The sequence below is a fragment of the Rissa tridactyla genome, chromosome 1, assembly GCF_028500815.1.
Source record: "Rissa tridactyla isolate bRisTri1 chromosome 1, bRisTri1.patW.cur.20221130, whole genome shotgun sequence".
NCBI lineage: Eukaryota > Metazoa > Chordata > Aves > Charadriiformes > Laridae > Rissa > Rissa tridactyla.
The window spans coordinates 45643631-45660329 of record NC_071466.1 but is presented as its reverse complement, the minus strand read 5'-3'; the positions used below and the strand labels follow the sequence as shown (position 1 = coordinate 45660329).

At 34.0% G+C, this 16699-nt stretch overlaps 1 protein-coding gene across 2 annotated transcripts in view; it reads left to right on the top strand.

Moving 5' to 3' along the window:
- Positions 1 to 16699, top strand: part of KLHL1 (kelch like family member 1) — a 236761-nt gene that overhangs the window by 146201 nt on the left and 73861 nt on the right. For both annotated transcript variants that reach the window (XM_054215759.1, XM_054215750.1), the window contains one exon: positions 16178 to 16364. In XM_054215759.1, the coding sequence (XP_054071734.1) occupies positions 16178 to 16364 (187 nt within the window). The remainder of the gene's footprint in view (positions 1 to 16177; positions 16365 to 16699) is intronic.

Genomic DNA, 16699 nt, shown 5'->3' with positions numbered 1-16699 from the left:
AAAGTCCTGTAAATATGGCTGGCATTTCTTGCACAAGCAAATGACAATGTGAAAATTTGTAAACGGGGAAAATGATAACCATTCAACACAGTTATGTGAGACATTAATTTCAAAATATGGTTTTCTATCAGTAAAATTTAGCAAATACCAGTAAATATCAGTAAAGTATCAGTAAAGGCTCTGAAGCTGTCATGAGATGCTGTTCAAATAAAACGTTGTTGCAACATAATGGTATAATACTGTTTATCTTACACACAGACAACTTACCTGACTTCTTATTCAGTATCTCATATATATTGAGCATATGGTTTGCTACTAAATGTGTTGGGGTAAATTTATTTAGTGGAAGAGTGGATCTTCACTAGGTAAATCACTTTGGAACATGATAATAAAATTGTTGGGGAATGATGATGAATAGAAAAAAAACAAACCTTGCCTTTCTTTCTATTAATTCTGCATTGCCAAAGGTTCAGAACAATTTTGTGATAAAAATATTCTACTTGTGTTGCTCATTCTATGCAAAACATTTATTCACATAAATGTCCCCATTACAATGTATAGAGTGTGTCCATGTGAAAACATGTATTTTTTTGATAAATTAGATTATATTAACTGTTCAAATCAATGATAAGCTCTGGTCGTATAAATAAGAGCATATCTTTCCTTGACTTTCAAAACAGCACCATTTTCAGCACATACTTAAATGTGTAATACAGTTTTATTTGCATAAAATGATGTCTTCAGTTTTGAGATGTTTTGCCTGTTTTTTGTGTTTTTACAAGGTCATGTTATTTATAGTCATTATTTGGCACCTTTCTATCTTTTTCTGTCTTAGTGACTGTCAGATTGTTGATTATATCAGATTGTAGCAGAAATTGCTCAATGTGTGTGTGGCTATTCAGTCATCCTCTTTGGCAACATATTTTTAAGTTATTTCAATAAATTTTAACTGATTAGGATGCCAGGATATTATAACTCACATCTGAAAATCCTGTATGTTCAATGAAACCAGTGAAAGTAAATGCAGTGGGAGTGGATCAGATAACCGTGGAGTACCCCAGGTCATTTTCCAGTTCAAATTCTGGTTTACACTAATTTTTTTAATCACAGAAGTAAAGTCCATCATAATCGCTTGCATGGATCTCAGCAATGAAAATTAGCATAACTTTCAGCAAAGCTCCACTGTCATTTAGGAATCTACTTGATATGCTGAGATTTGCCAATGCGCTTAACAGCCAGCTGTTCATAGCAATTTTAATGAAAATAGATATGTGCTAAGCACTTTTGAAAGTCTGCTAGTGTAGTTTGCGTTCCTAAAAAGAGCTGCAAGTTGCTGACCGCTTTCAGAAATCTTGTTTTGAAAACATTTTCAGATACCTGTTTCCCTTAGATCAGTCCTGGCTGTGTTTTCATCTATGAGCACACAACATGCCAATTGCCATCAGATTCAAACTGTACTGTGTACAATGAATGCTGTTGTTTCACTCTCCAGTAACACATTTTGCTCATGAGTGGCAATAATAGCAAAAATCCTGTGCTGCTGGATTTTTAAATGATTTTGTGGTGTTTATCATGTAGCAATGGAGTCTGTTTTGATTAATGAGGGCAGTCCAGGTGCGGCCCCACCAGTGCTTAGTAGAGGGGAAGAATCACCTCCCTTGACTGCCCAGGACACTGTTAGCCTTCTTTATGGCAAAGGCACATTGCTGGCTCCTGTTCAACTTAGCGTCCGCCAGGACCCCAGGTTATTTTCTGCCAAGCTGCTTTTCCAGCTAGGTGGCCCCCAGCATATACTGTGTTTGAGGTTCTTCCTCTGTAGGTGCTGGACTTTGCATTTGTCCTTGTTGAACTTCATAAGGTTCCTGTCATCCCCTTTCTCCAGCCTGTTGAGGTTCCTCTGGATGGCAGCACAACCCTGCCAGTCACTATCAGCCACTCCTCCCAGTTTTGTGTCATTAGCAAACTTGCTGAGGGTGAACTCTGCCCCATCATCCAGATCAATAATGATTTCTGTAATTTAGCGTAGACATATCCAATCTAGTTTTAGAGTAACTAGCTTGTCAGGATAGTAACAGGGTGAGAGGTGACCCTTAAAAAAGATTAAACTGTCCTTCTATATGGCAAGTTTTACTCCTAGTTGTTTGTGTTCCATAGATCATGCCTCCAGTGGTCATGCAAACATAACTCATTGAAAGTAGTGAAGGCAAAGATCAATCACTACTTTCATCAATTGTTAACAACAGGTGGTTTTAAAAGCATTTAAAACATTGTTTTAAGAAGGAAGGAAGGAAAAAGGGATTGCAAATGCTTGGCCTGGTACAATGGGATACCTTGAATGGTCTTCCTGGAAAAGAGGTCTAAGAGACGAGTTTGGATTCCCTGCCCTAGTATTAAGTGTCTATTTTTGCCTTCTAGTACTGTTTTCTGGATCCTTCCTTCTCCCTTAAACTGTTTCTGCATAATACAAAAAACACATAATCAGAAACATTTTCTTCTCTAGTTCTAGTTGAACCGTGAACATTTCAGAGATTATGTATGTACTAGAAGAATTATTCATATTAAATTTTTTTATCATTTATCCTTGAAATATACTGTATGGAAAAGATGTTTAAATAGGCAGTTCTCTTTCTATGTGAGGTTTTGTTATTAATCCTTTTTGCCTATTTTTAAGATTTGAAGATCGTATTTGAAACAGGAGAACATTATTCAGGGAAAAGATGCTTCTTTTGTATTCCATTTCTTTGTACTTATTCTCTTACAGGAGTTTTATCAAAATGACATCAATTTTAGTAGACTACAGTTAACTACAGTTAACTGGTAACTACAGTTAAAAATAAAATCCCTAGTAATTTTCAAATGTAAGTTATTACCTGTTATTGACTGAGTAACTTTTGTGTTCCATTTTTTGGCAGCAGTCATGCTTCTACCTAATCTTCTATCAATTTATCACTTTCAGAAGAAAAAAAAATAATAATTTGATTCAGAAGGGCTTCAAATAAAAATATCTGCCTTTGAACCAAAGGAGACCAGACAATAAGAATATTTTGTCATAGCCCAACCTTTTTGTTGCTTCTAGTGTTGGGGTATTTTTTTATGTTCTCTTTTTTTAATTTGATTTTTTTTGTTTGTCTTCCTTATGAATGCAATTTGACCTCTAGAACTTTTCTTATGTAGTATTTTAACACTATTGAGAAGTATGTATGTGTCTCAGAATTATGATACTACTTTTTTCCTCAAGGATTAGAGAAGAAAAAAACTCTAAGGTATTCTAAGGGAGATTCATTTCACCTAACTTCAGATATCTAGAAAGTAAACATCTAACACGTTAGATAGGTATTTATTTAAGGAGGGATTTATCTTGAAATAGTTTTTTTTTCTTCATTTACTGGAGAGAGAGCATAGCATGATGAATTTAAATGAAGATCTCTGCATCCATATAATTGTGTAGAAAGCTTGCGTCTTAAATTTTGCACTCCTTATTTCAACCACTACGTAAAATACATAGATTAATAAAATAGTTGTGAAAAGACATCCCTAGAGTGGAAGTGGGGGCGGGGTGGAGAGAAAAACAATTCCTGTTTTCCTAAACTGACTAACGTTTGAATCACTAACACATCAGTGTGATAAGTAAATTGATCAAATTAGTACCAGTTTCAAAGATAGACCCAGTAGTACTAGTAGTCCAACAAAAGCCAGAGTATGTGCTGAAAAAAGTGTGGGCATATTTACAAATTAAGTTAAAATCAAAGTTTGAACAGTGCCATAAAAGATAACAAGGGACCACTTATAGAAAATAATATTGAAGATTTTAATAAATGGGCTCATTAAATCATAAGCTTTGGGGAAGTGTTAATGTTGTGGAAGTGGTTTCAACGGCACAGTTTAATTACTTACCACAGATGCTGCCAATGAACGTTCCAATCCCATTACTTAGTTTATCCAAGAGGGTGGGGGGAAAAAAAATCGGTTTCTTCATTTTTATATCAAATTTAAAGCCTCAGAGAATGTATGTGTGTGTGTGTGTGATTGTTTGTTTATCTAATATATTCATTTTGGTAACTTAATGACAGGTTAAGGAAAACAACTTCAACTATGCTGTATTTATTTTGTTTTAGTTTGGGTTTGGTACCCTGATGTGGGGGAGGGAGAGGGAGGATTCAGGATTATAACTGAAGGGTGGAAAGTCAGTTTAAAGTTTCTTCTGAATATGGAATTACTTTTAATATGTGAGGAAAAAGTTGAAATTACAAGTCAATTAAACACTGAACATGTTTCCTCTGCCAGTGACTGTGATCACCAAAAATACCAGCTCAGTAGATGTCAGAGTTCAGTTATTAGACAGATAACACAATTAGATTTCTTCCTAAAATTCCAAGACTCTTAACTATTATTGCTGTGTGATTGATCTTTTGCAATATATTGTCACCTGCATGCATACACAGATCACAGAGTTACAGACAGACTAATGAAAGTCTGTTTTGTCTAAGCAGTAAATCTTACTGTAAATTATTTGTAATAGAAGTGATTAGCCATATGTTTCAAGAAAGAACTAGTCTAGAGTTTCTTAAAGAGCCTTAAGTCTGCTGCATCTGACTCCTGAGAAGAAAATAACCTTTCTCTGAGAGTACAGAAATATGACGGATTTAGTATAGTCTCTTTCTTCGTGATTCGGTTGAGCAGCTGGCATGACTAACTGCCACACTATGAATAATTTAGTCCATGACCAACACAAATATTGAATTTCATATACTGAATATTTGTGTTACTACAGAAAAATGTTTGGAAATCATCTCTGAGCTAAAACAGGTTTACTGAAATCATTAATTAAACATGGATCAGAAAGAAAGAATTCCAAACAGATCCGGAATTTTCAATGAGTTGAAAGAACACGGTAGAAAAAAATCCAAAACAAGACATGCTAAATTAGAGAAATTATTAATTACAATTGTACTTCATTATTTTATTTCTAAGACAATATATTGAAACAATTTTTCTAAAAACAGATGAAAACTAGAAAAGATAAGTTAGGTACAAGCTTTTTCTTTTTTTTTTATTTCAATTTAAGGCCTCTAATTACAAAATAGTCAAGTGAGTAAAGCAGATATTATGTTGCATTTAGCTCAATTCATTCAATTTCTAGCAAAACAAAAAGGTTTTTAAGTAATATAGCTAAGGTTCAGTGGATAAAATGAGATTTAGAAATGGAGTTTAAACTTCATCCTGTACGTGATCATTATGACGTTTAGGAGTCTAGAAAAGATAACAACTTTTGTATTTTTTAAAATACTTAAAGGAGAGAGTGAGGGAATGTTTGCATAAAAATTGGGGGGCAATAATTTTATGACTGCAATACATTTTTATTTTCCTATCAAAATATAGTAATTTAAAAGTAAGAGTTAAAAGTCATGATAAAATATGTTTGTAGGAAATATGCAATTATATGATTCCTCAAGATTCTTCTGCTATGCAAAATTAAGCAAATTGCTTATGTACAAAACTGTCCCAATTTTCAAAATAATATATATTTTCTCATGTCTTTTTCTAAGCACTATTTTAAACTATAATGTAAATTTTAAAGGGTTTTTTTACTATATTGTTTTTCTCTGAATATAATTCTTAAGCTTGTAAATAATGCATACTTAATCACAGAATCATAGAATGTGTTGCGTTGGAAGGGACCTTTAAAGGCCATCTAGTCCAACCCCCCTGCAGTAAGCAGGGACATCTTCAACTAGATCAGGTTGCTCAGAGCCTCATCAAGCCTGGCCTTGAATATTTCCAGGGATGGGGCCTCCACCACCTCTGGGGGCAACCTGTTCCAGTGTCTCACCAGCCTCATTGTAAAGAACTTCTTCCTAAAGTCTAATCTAAACATACCCTGCTCTAGTTTAGCACCATTGCCCCTCATCCTATAGCTACATGCCTTTGCAAACAGCTCCTCCCCAGCTTTCTTATAGTCCCCCTTCAGGTACTGGAAGGCTGCTACAAGGTCTTCACAGAGCCTTCTCTTCTCCAGGCTGAACTCTCTCATCCTGTCCTCGCAGGAGATGTGTTCCAGCCCTCTGATCATCTTTGTGGCCCTCTTCTGGACTGGCTTCAACAGGTCCATGTCCTTCTTGTGCTGAGACCTCCAGAGCTGGATACAGTACTCCAATCAATAGCCCAAAATACTTTCAATTTCTCACGTAAACAGTGCAAACATGCTGCTGTTCTCATTCCTCTTGTCTTAGTATTTTGTTCATGAATAATTAATTTGTTATGTAAAAAAATAAAATTTGTTAGGTGTTTTTCCTTATTAGAAAATATTACCGATGACTGAAATATCCTGGTCATTTTACTTGAGAACAGTTAATAATATGATTAGTAGAAACCGTTTAAAGTTCTAATGAAGGCATTTAAATGAATATGTTGCATTGTTAAGAAAGCCATAATTCTTACTTACTCTAAATGTGTTCTTTTCAAGTATAGGTTTTAAGCAGGTAATTCACTTAATGCTGCGAGAGCAAAAATTAAAGTGAGACTGAAAGAGACGAGCCATATTTTAATTCCATTCCCCAGTACCTTTCTGTAATTAATTTAATAATTATCTTTCATTTTTACCTTGGACCTTTAGAACTAACCCATAGTATTGGAGAATTCTTGATTCTGAGATGTTTTTATTCGCTTTTTTCAAGCATGTAAGGACTTCCATACAAAAACTATGCAGTAAAATTGTTTAAGGTTGGAGAAGCTGGTCAGAAAATAGGCTCTAAATTTTCAACCGAAACAGGAGAAGTAAGAAAAATTATAAAGAACTGAGATATATTTTCTGCAGAAAAACCCCAATGTTTTGTAAGAAAAAAAAATAATTCTGAAGGTATCAGTCATAAACTCAAAAGCTGTTAATTTGCAAGTTCTGTTTGTTTTTTCATGCAAAATGCTTTCTATCTTGGAGGAGAAGAAAACTCACTATTAGTTCTCTTTCTGTTTTTAATATATAGGGTATTTCAAGGCTGTGCAGTTTTGTCTATGAAAGTTAAAAAAGGAAAATAACATTTTATTTTGACATACAAGGGAAATGAGGCAGGCAGAGTTTGATAACTTTTGATGTTGTGTCTCTTGTCATTGAAAGCCTATTCATGCATCTTTTTGATTCCCACAAAGAGTGTTTGCATGTACACTTTTGTTCTTGGGTATATGCCAGGGAGTCAAATAATTAAATTGAATGTCTTTGTAATGCCTGGTAGATAATCAGCATAAATTAGAAAAACTTACATGGCCTCTTAAAAAATGCCTGTTTATGAAGACTAATTGGTAACTGGTTAACTCAAAATTACTTGTAACTTCATACTTTCTAGTAGTGAGTACTAAGTCTGACTTTTCTCTGCTCATATTATATTCATTTTCAGAATTTTCAGTATGATTTTCCTACTATATTTTTGTGACACTAAGTAGATAAAATGATTTTGGATAAAACTTAATATAGTGAGGTTTAAGAATCCTCTGGAATGTGTTAATCTAGGTTAAAAATTAGGACTCAGCATTGGAAAATCAAATTGATTTGGGTAAAGCCTATCATGCCTTCCAGAAAAAAAGGTAATCTCTTTGGTATGCTGTTTCATTTCTCAACCTTGTTGGACTTTTAGTAAAAAAAAATAAATTAAACTTCTATCACTTCTAGAAAAGAAAGTTAGTTAAAGTGCTTTATTGCCTCGATCATGAAAAACAGCATTCATTCTTTTATAGCTAGTTTTTAAAAAGATTTATAATAATATAAAATCACAATTTATGTGAAACTCTATTATTCGTGATTTAAACCTTCTTAGTGAGATTAGCATTTAAATTATCTGCCATCAATTTTATTTAAGTTTTTAACAATGGCTTATGTCTATTCAATAACTGTAGACTAAACCAAAGATCTTGTTCATATCAACCATCATTTTAATCCCAGAGATGATATGGATATGTTCGTTTAGGCAGAATCCTGAATTAATTGATGCATGACCAAATGTATTCATACAGAAGTAGATCCATTTGGTACGCTATTAATAATATTAGCTCAGTATACAGTTATTTCTGCCTATAAGCTCTAGTTTAAGTGGAAATAATTAAGTTTGACATCAGGCTATTCTTGGAAAAATAAATACCAAAACTATTTACAATCATTGCAGAATTGTCCTGAAAAACATTTTGTCTCCAAGATCAATGTACCTATGAAAAATGTAAATGACAATTGCTAATCAATTGCCAGTTGCAGAACCTATGTTCAGCTCTCTCATGGAAGTCTGCATAATTTTTTTGAAAATGAAGCATTTCAACAAACTCTTAAGATGAAACAAAAAAAAAAATCAAGTAATTGATTCACTATTTTGTTTATCTCATAGGTTCAAAAGGTTTTAAATAAGGATATGAAATTTAAACATTATTAAACAATTAGTTTTTATAATAAGAGGGTTTGTATCCAACAGAAGTAGCTCAGAGATTATTGGTTTTGTAAAAAAGAAGTAGCACTTTTTGGGGGACTTCTTTTTCATTAATGTTTGCAGTGGAGCACGAATAGCCTAACTGATATTTCCTAAAATGAGTATACACAGTTTTAATCAGAGTAACATTGAATTAAGTTGAAATGTGCAGTTAGGCTGGTATTTAGCAGCATTTCTTACAGTTGTCTTATAGGCAGAAAATACAAAGTGTTAAACAATTTATGCCATTCATCACATTAGGCAACTGAAATACTTCCATTCATATACCAATAAAATGACGTGGGAATAACAACTTCTTTTTCTACCAGCTTTAGAGAGATAAAAAATTCTTCTAATTGGAATTTTTTCCAAAGATGCACAGTGTTTCTTAATAGGTAGGGCAGTGTAAGCACAGTAAGACTTTGAAAGTTGACTGAGAACCTTTTTTAAGAAAAGTTTCAAAACAGGTTTTTTTTATACTTTCCAGGAATTCACACAAACCCTTTATTTGCTTTTCATTTTAATCTGTACAAAGAACAATCATAACCTTACATTTCAGAAGCCTGTATTCTTTCCTGGTATCTGCATTACTGTGATCATCAACAATAACCAGCCATAACAAATCTGTACATGGAAGAAGAAACATAAAAGGACAAGGATGGCTAATCAAATTTATCTCTCTTGAAAACCATTCAATATGCAGGCTTTATGTTATTCCTTCTTCATATATTTGTTTCATATGGTAATGTGTTTCTCTGACTCAAGGTTGTCAAGTGACTTCAGATACATTTTGGATCAAGAAAGAGACTCATGGGCTTTGTTTAAAAAAAAAAAAGTGCCATAAAAATCCACATCTCATTTACTCATAGTTAATTTAAAGGATTTTAAGCTTCATGTTCTTCTGTTATGATTATTAATGTTATTAAGATAAGGCTAACCCTGTGTTGTGCATAACATTGCCTTGTAAGTTGTTGAGGGCACAGCACTCTAGGATTTTTTTAGAGAGAGAATGCATCTAGATATTGGGATAATTTTGAGAGAACTGGAAGTTGCTTTCTGCCTACCATTAAATCGAAGTGTTTGGGTATGAACTTTAATCCTATTCAGTGTATAGAATAATTATGTGTTGTTAAGGACTACTCAAGATTTTAGATCACAGGAAATAGACATGGACAGATAGAGACCACATAAAGCATAGTTTCGAATGATGCTGTGCCCCTTTTGGCAGGAACTAACACTTGGAAAACAAGAAGGTAAATAGTTTTGCATATGCTTAGTATTTTACTTTGGCATGCAGGAAACATTTTCTCACTTTGTTCAGATTTAAAGCCCTGACACCTGTCCTGGAGGAAATATCAAGTCTTTCTTTATAATGGTAGGAAAACTATGATGTTTCCGCATCTTCCCTTTTGGGTAGGCACATACCAAGGTGGTGGAATTTAAGATTTAGTTCACCCTGACTGATGAATACTGTCACATCTCACATTTTTTACAAGCTAGGAAGCCCTGCCTAAACAGTCAGGGCATGTTCTCTGCCTCTTCAGAAGGATGAGGATACTGTGAGTTTTGGTGAGGCAGTTTTCTGGCTTTTCCATTGTCTTGTAATCTCTTCCAAGACTGATGTGCAGGAGAGAAGAGGGTGATTATTTCCTTCCCAGGCAGGTGACACCCTCTATTTCCTCAGTAGTGGATGAATTTCATCCTAGATGGCACACATTCAACAGGGGATAATGGGACTCATCCCATCTCTCAGATGATTATTTATGTAGAATATGTAATATTTATCATTCAAATCAGCTAATACTCTCACCTGGATCATAGCTGCAAATCAATGAGATAAAAGAGGGGCTGGGGGAGATATGTCAGGGAGCAGCAAAAGTAGAGCCTCTCCCGAAGGAAGGAAGGTAGGATCTGAGAGCAACAGCAAGACAGGCAACAATAAGGGTGCAGTTCCATGGCATGGCCACTGTCAGTGACTGCACCAATACCAGACTCCTCCTTTTGTGCTCATTAGACTTGACTTTCCTTTTGGCAGTACTGGAGTACCTTTCACTCATGATCTCAAATTGCATGTGCCTCACTGAGATGAAGCACGTCTGCTCTCTGCAGTGCTGTGTAGAAAGTAATTTAGAAGTACAGCCGAGAAAGGATTTGGTGGGTTTTTAACTGGGAAGAATGAGAAGTGTGATGACACAACGTTACTAAAAATTCTCAGGATATTGCTAGTATGAGAAATTCTATCAATGCTAGAAGTAACTATGCTGAAGTAGCACTGACATGGGTCTTCTAAGAAGTGACAGCTCTGAGTTTCCATGTGTTACAAACCCCAGAAATCTTCATTTAATGTTAGATACAATTCCCTCTTAATGAAGTATGTCATAGCCATGAAATACCAAGCTGAACGTAACATGGTTTCCAGAGAAACTTCCTTATTAAGTGAATTTCCTGATCAAGTGCATCCTGATTTAATAAAAATATATTTATTATTTTGATGTAATAAGGAAGATAACTATGGAGTAGAAAAACATTGAAGCAGATTATTGAAACTTAGAGAACATGAAACAGCTTTATATAACTTTTAGTTTCTTAACAGTAGCTTTAATTTCAACTTTTTTTTTTTTCCCCTCACTCACAAGGTTTAGCCATTAGGACAGTCAGGAATACAGTGTTTATCACGAGTAGGAGGGAGTAATTAATATTTTTCTCAAAATTATTTTTCCCATATCTTCACAGTTGTGAAAAGGCCTATTTTTTACCCCCTAAGATTTTTTTTCTTTTACTTTTACTGCTACTTTTTTAGTTAGTTAATTTTTGTTGTTGTTGTTGACAAAAAAAACCCAAACATTTGTCCATTGAGTAGACATACTTTTTTTTTTTCCAGAGGGAAAAAACACAGGTTTCTGTTTGCTTTTAAAGTTTTAGTTAGAAATTTTTTTTTCATTTCTAGAATGAATTTCTAAGGAGAAAGAAAAAAAGATGCATCCTTTATTTGTGTTTGGTGCATGAAATCTCAGAATTTTATGACAGCACAGTGTTCGCTGGTTATCACTTCTTTATTTGAAACACCTGGCAACTCAGTTAGAAAATCTCATAGCTATAAATATTTGCTTTAAGAGCCTAGGCACAGATTGGACCATCAGAGTAAAGAAGTAGCTGTCTGATAGGAAGTTCCAAATACGATTGTTGGACTTAAATCCTTAGTGATATAATAAGCTTGCCACAAAAAAAACCCTTGTCATTAATTCCATCAAGCATTAGGAAGTGCAGGTAACTTAGTATATTACCAAATTTCTGTGTGGGAAACTGATAATTTGATTTCTCAGTTTTGTTGTGCCTGTATTCTGTTAAATTAATTGTTGACAGAGTACACTGTTTGGTTCAGAATTCCTCAATGTACGTTAAATCATTTTGCAAGAGAAGATGTCGTCCTGCCTAAACTCTGAACATGATCTGTCTTCAGGTCTTTGATTTTTAATCTATTGAATAGTGGGCTGAGAACTTCAAAGGGAAAATAAATCACAAAAAAGATATATTAAAAATCTTAATGTTAAAAAATATAAATTAACTTATTGTTATGAAATACACTTAGAACCACCTTTAATTAGCACATTTAATTATTCTTATTTAGTAACATTAATTGCATAATAACCAACACCAGAACATGCACACACACACACACATAAAAATCCATATCATATCTAACATAAAAAATGCTTGTTTTTAATTTCTTGATAATCTGAAGTTTCTGAGCCCTTACATTGATATCGTGGGTGTCAAGATTCTAAGAATACACTCTTTAGAAAGTTATTAAAAACAGCAGCTTAAATACCTTCCTAAGAATTGTGTGTTCTACACACTAGGAAAGGTAAATACATTTGGAAATAAATCAGACTCTAACCATAGATTCAGTTTTCTTGTTGCTCAACTTAGATTTAGACATACAGTAAAAATTACAGTGATTATTCTGCTGTTCTTGTACTGACCCTAGCTCAATAATATTACATGTAAAAACATATAGAAATGATGTATTTTGCCTAATACCATTACAGTCAATGTGAAAACACTCACCAGGGATGACAGAAGAGAATAGAATCTTGATATTTAAATTCATGAGGTTAGATGTGAAGGTAACATATGTTAGACCATAATACAGTTCAACAAATATGTCAGAGTAGTATACATTTTAATGCACTTCCTGATAAAATTTTAAGGGGCTGCCATCTCGACTGAAAATAGCAGACTTTGGGAGCTGGCTATTTTCCTGTAAAAAAAGAAGTCAATATCAAAGTTTAAGAATATTTTAAAGTATAATTTATTTCATGTGCAATTTATTTACAAACATTTATATCAAGCTATTAATCTCAACCATGTATGACCAAAATAAATATTTCGTGTTTGTTTAGCCTTCTTAATTTTATATTTGCAATATAACATATATTCTTTATAGCATTTACTGTCACATCCTGATAAGAAGAATACATGAATATTAGGATTACTACATTTAAGATGTTGTAAAATTATTATTTATGCAGTCTTTGTGCAAACTAATAAATCCCAAGGTTTTCTTTGTATTACCTGTTCCCTTTGCAAGCTTACTATTTGCTATGAACCTAGGGGCTTTGTGTGTATTGCTAGTTTTCCTATAATAAATTATCACACTTTTAGTCTTATTCCTTCTCCCTGAACTCAGCTCAATTACTTTGTTGTAAGGGATCTTTGTACCTTTCTTTTTAATTTCTCTTACCCTCTTCAATTTTTTATATTCCCCATCTGTTTTCCTCTTTCATGGTATCAATATTATGGATATTTTATGATACCAGATAGCCAGGAAGATGGGCAGAATCAAACAGGATGTGTACTGTCATCTGAAATGTGCCAGAGGTTTTCAATGTACAAAAGACATCATAAAACTATCAATTTTGCTAACTAGAGGCTAATATTTTAATAATGTAAACTGGATTTAATCCATTTTTGCCTAGAGCTTTACTGAACATAAGTGTGACTCAAACTATCTGCAAGTTTTCTTGCTCATGATTAGCCTACAGAGAACACCTCATATCCTTGCTAGTTCAGCTAGATAGCTTTAATTAAATAAAAAAAAAATTAATTGCCACATAGCTGTTGTGCATCTATTAAAGATGATACTTCAATTTTCAGTAGAGAAGATGTGACTAGCATTTAACCCATTCAAAATTCCTAACTGCATTGCTACAACTTTAATGTATAATGCACCTGGTGAACAAACAGTAGTAATAAATAGATAAGCAAATAAAAAAAAAAAAAAGCCAACCCTTAAGTTCAAATATAAAATCTAGGGTTTGGGTTGTCTATTTCCATTCACTCCTGAAATGTTGGGTCTATGAAATATGAATTTCTGGAAAAGTCATTTTGAAGCTCTGTAGTCGTTGAAAACACCAAAACAAAAGTTGCAAGTTATTAGGAAATAAAAAGACAAAAAAGCAGAGCACATCATTATGCCTCTATAGAAGTTCATGTTTTGATGGTATCTTGAATACTGTGTGCAGTTCTGCTTGCTTCACAAAAAAAATCTAACAGGCCTGAAACATACAGAAAAAGCCAACAAGGGAGATAGAAGATATTAATCTTCCTTCATATAAGCAACAATTAATTAAGCTAAGGTTCCTCAGTCTAGAAGACAGTCAAGTAATGGAGAATACGACGTAAGTCTAGAACATTATAAGGAACTTGGTATGGTAGGGCTCACTTATTGATTTTCTCCTTTAATAGAAGAATTAGAGGGCATAATTGAAAGGAATGAATGAAACAAATTGAGTGAAAGTAAATGAAGCAGCAGGAGACAGGTTCAAAAAAACAGAAGGAGGTAAACCTTCATATACAGCTAGTGAGAGACCAAATTTGTTGTGAAAACGTAGTATAGATGCAACAAATTTACATAAATTCAAAGGAAGATTGAACTAGTTCATGAAAGATAAGCTCCCTGAGAATTACGAAATGCGTGGAACAGACATCCACCTCAGAATGTCCCTGATCTGAAAGCTGAATGTTGGGGGAATATTAAGGGGAATTACATTGACTTATGGTCACGGTTGGAGACATATTTTATCAGGCTAGGCGAACCTCCTTATTCACTTTTAATAAGCAGATCTACTGTCTGTTAGGTCATCAGCTATGTAGAAGAGTTCTGGGTCACCAGTGGAGATACTGCAGTGTTTAATGCCTTTCTTTGGACCTGAATAGATTCATTTCATGACTGACACCTAAACTCAGAAGCAGGACTCTGCTGTCTACATGTACAAGCTAGTAATATTTTAGATGTCACAGAACACTTGTGTTATCTACAAAAGGTTAACGGATTGATAAAGGACATTCATGCATTCTTCAGCAGCCATTGAAGTCCAGATGAAATAGCTGAGAGTCCTTAAAAGGAATCTAGCTGCCTGTTTAGGCAACTGCATAGCAGTTTGTGTACATTTGCATATATGTGTCTGTGAGGGATATCTATCTACTTATAGGCTCTGGGAACTAAATTCTTCTGCTTCCTGACCTTCAGTCACTTCCCTGAGAATGATTTGGTCTCCCAGATAGATGCTCTATTGAGATCTAGAAATCCAGCAGACTGTACAGATGTGCTGTCATATGCAATTTAAACCTGCTTTAATTTGATAGCAGAAAATAGAGATCAGCATCTAGAGATAATAATTGCCTAAACACAAACATTGAGAGTTTGATTGATTTCTGATACATTAGGGTATCTGAGATATCTATGTGGGTGGCAGTTGTGGCACAAAATCTGCATAAGCATTGCACTCTTCTGACCTAACATCAGCAAGATCACAGAATCATAGAATCATTCAGGTGGGAGCAGACCTTGGGAGGTCTCTAGTCCAACCTCCTGCTCAAAGCTGGTCAGCTATGAGGTTAGACCAGGTTGCTCAGTCCAATGGGATTTTGGAAACTTATAACGTGATTTACAGCAACTCAAAAGCCAGTAGATATGTCCATACAGGCAAGTGAAGCGAACACTTAACATTTACAACTTGTAGCTTTCTTCCTTGGAAAAGTAGTAGAATATTCTTCCAGCTGTGTGCCCTGAGCATCTGTTTTGGTAACTACTGATTATAGTTTCTATGCCAATTGTAAAGACAGTTACATTGTCTGGATTATTAATCCTTAGTTTTGCCAATAATACAGCAAAACAATGGATTCAAAACTTTGATAAACAAGTTCTTTTTTTGCGGAGGTTTTTTTGGTTTGTTTTGGGTTTTGTCAGGTTTGTTGTTGCTGTTAGAATTTTGTTTTGTTTTGATTTTAAAACTAAGGGATTTTCCTGGAAAGTATTACATAAAATACTGTAGAATGTTGTCATGTTGTATAACTACACATTCAAGATACTTGCTTGCAAATAGATGACTTCTGGATCTTTTCAGCATTATGTTGAAAACCATTAAAAATAAGTCAGGCGGTAGCCTGCAAGGGAATACTTAATTTTCTTCCATGTTTTCAGTAAGACAATAGTAAGATTGTAGTCTTAAGGGATGGTGAAACAGTGATCTAAAACTTGCCTATAGTCTTTTAAAAATCAAGTAAATACTTATTTTCCTGTCCCTCCTCCAAAAAAGGTAGCCTCGCAAACTCCTGTATTCTACAATGAAGTGATATACTTGTGGCATCCGTTTTGTGATCTTCTCCCATTACATGGTATTGCTTTTCTATGAATTTGGAGCATTTTTGATTCACGATCGTGTCATTCACAGATATTGGCTGACCTAGAAAACCATGCGCTTTTTAAGGATGACCTAGAATGCCAGAAGCTTATTCTGGAAGCCATGAAATACCACCTTTTACCAGAGAGAAGAACTCTTATGCAAAGTCCAAGAACTAAACCTAGAAAATCTACAGTTGGGACACTTTATGCTGTTGGAGGAATGGATAACAACAAAGGTATTAGAGGATATTTGTTACTTCATAAAAGTTATTTTTTGCATTTTCTTTATTAGAAAGTAGGGAAATAACTTTCTGTTCCAAGACAGGGGTGGGGGTATCTAAGTCAGTCAAGAAATATTGACAAGAGTTTTAGTCCAATGAAAATCTACTGATATTTAAGGAAAAATATAATACAGAAAAGAAAATGAGTTTTGAGTTCATTCTTTGTTCCAAATTATTATAATTTCCAAAAAGAATTTTAACAAAAAATCTAAAGTGACATTAATTTACCTTAGTTTTAGCTTTCTAGAAATTACATTTCATTTATAAGTAAGTCAAATATGTATGCACCT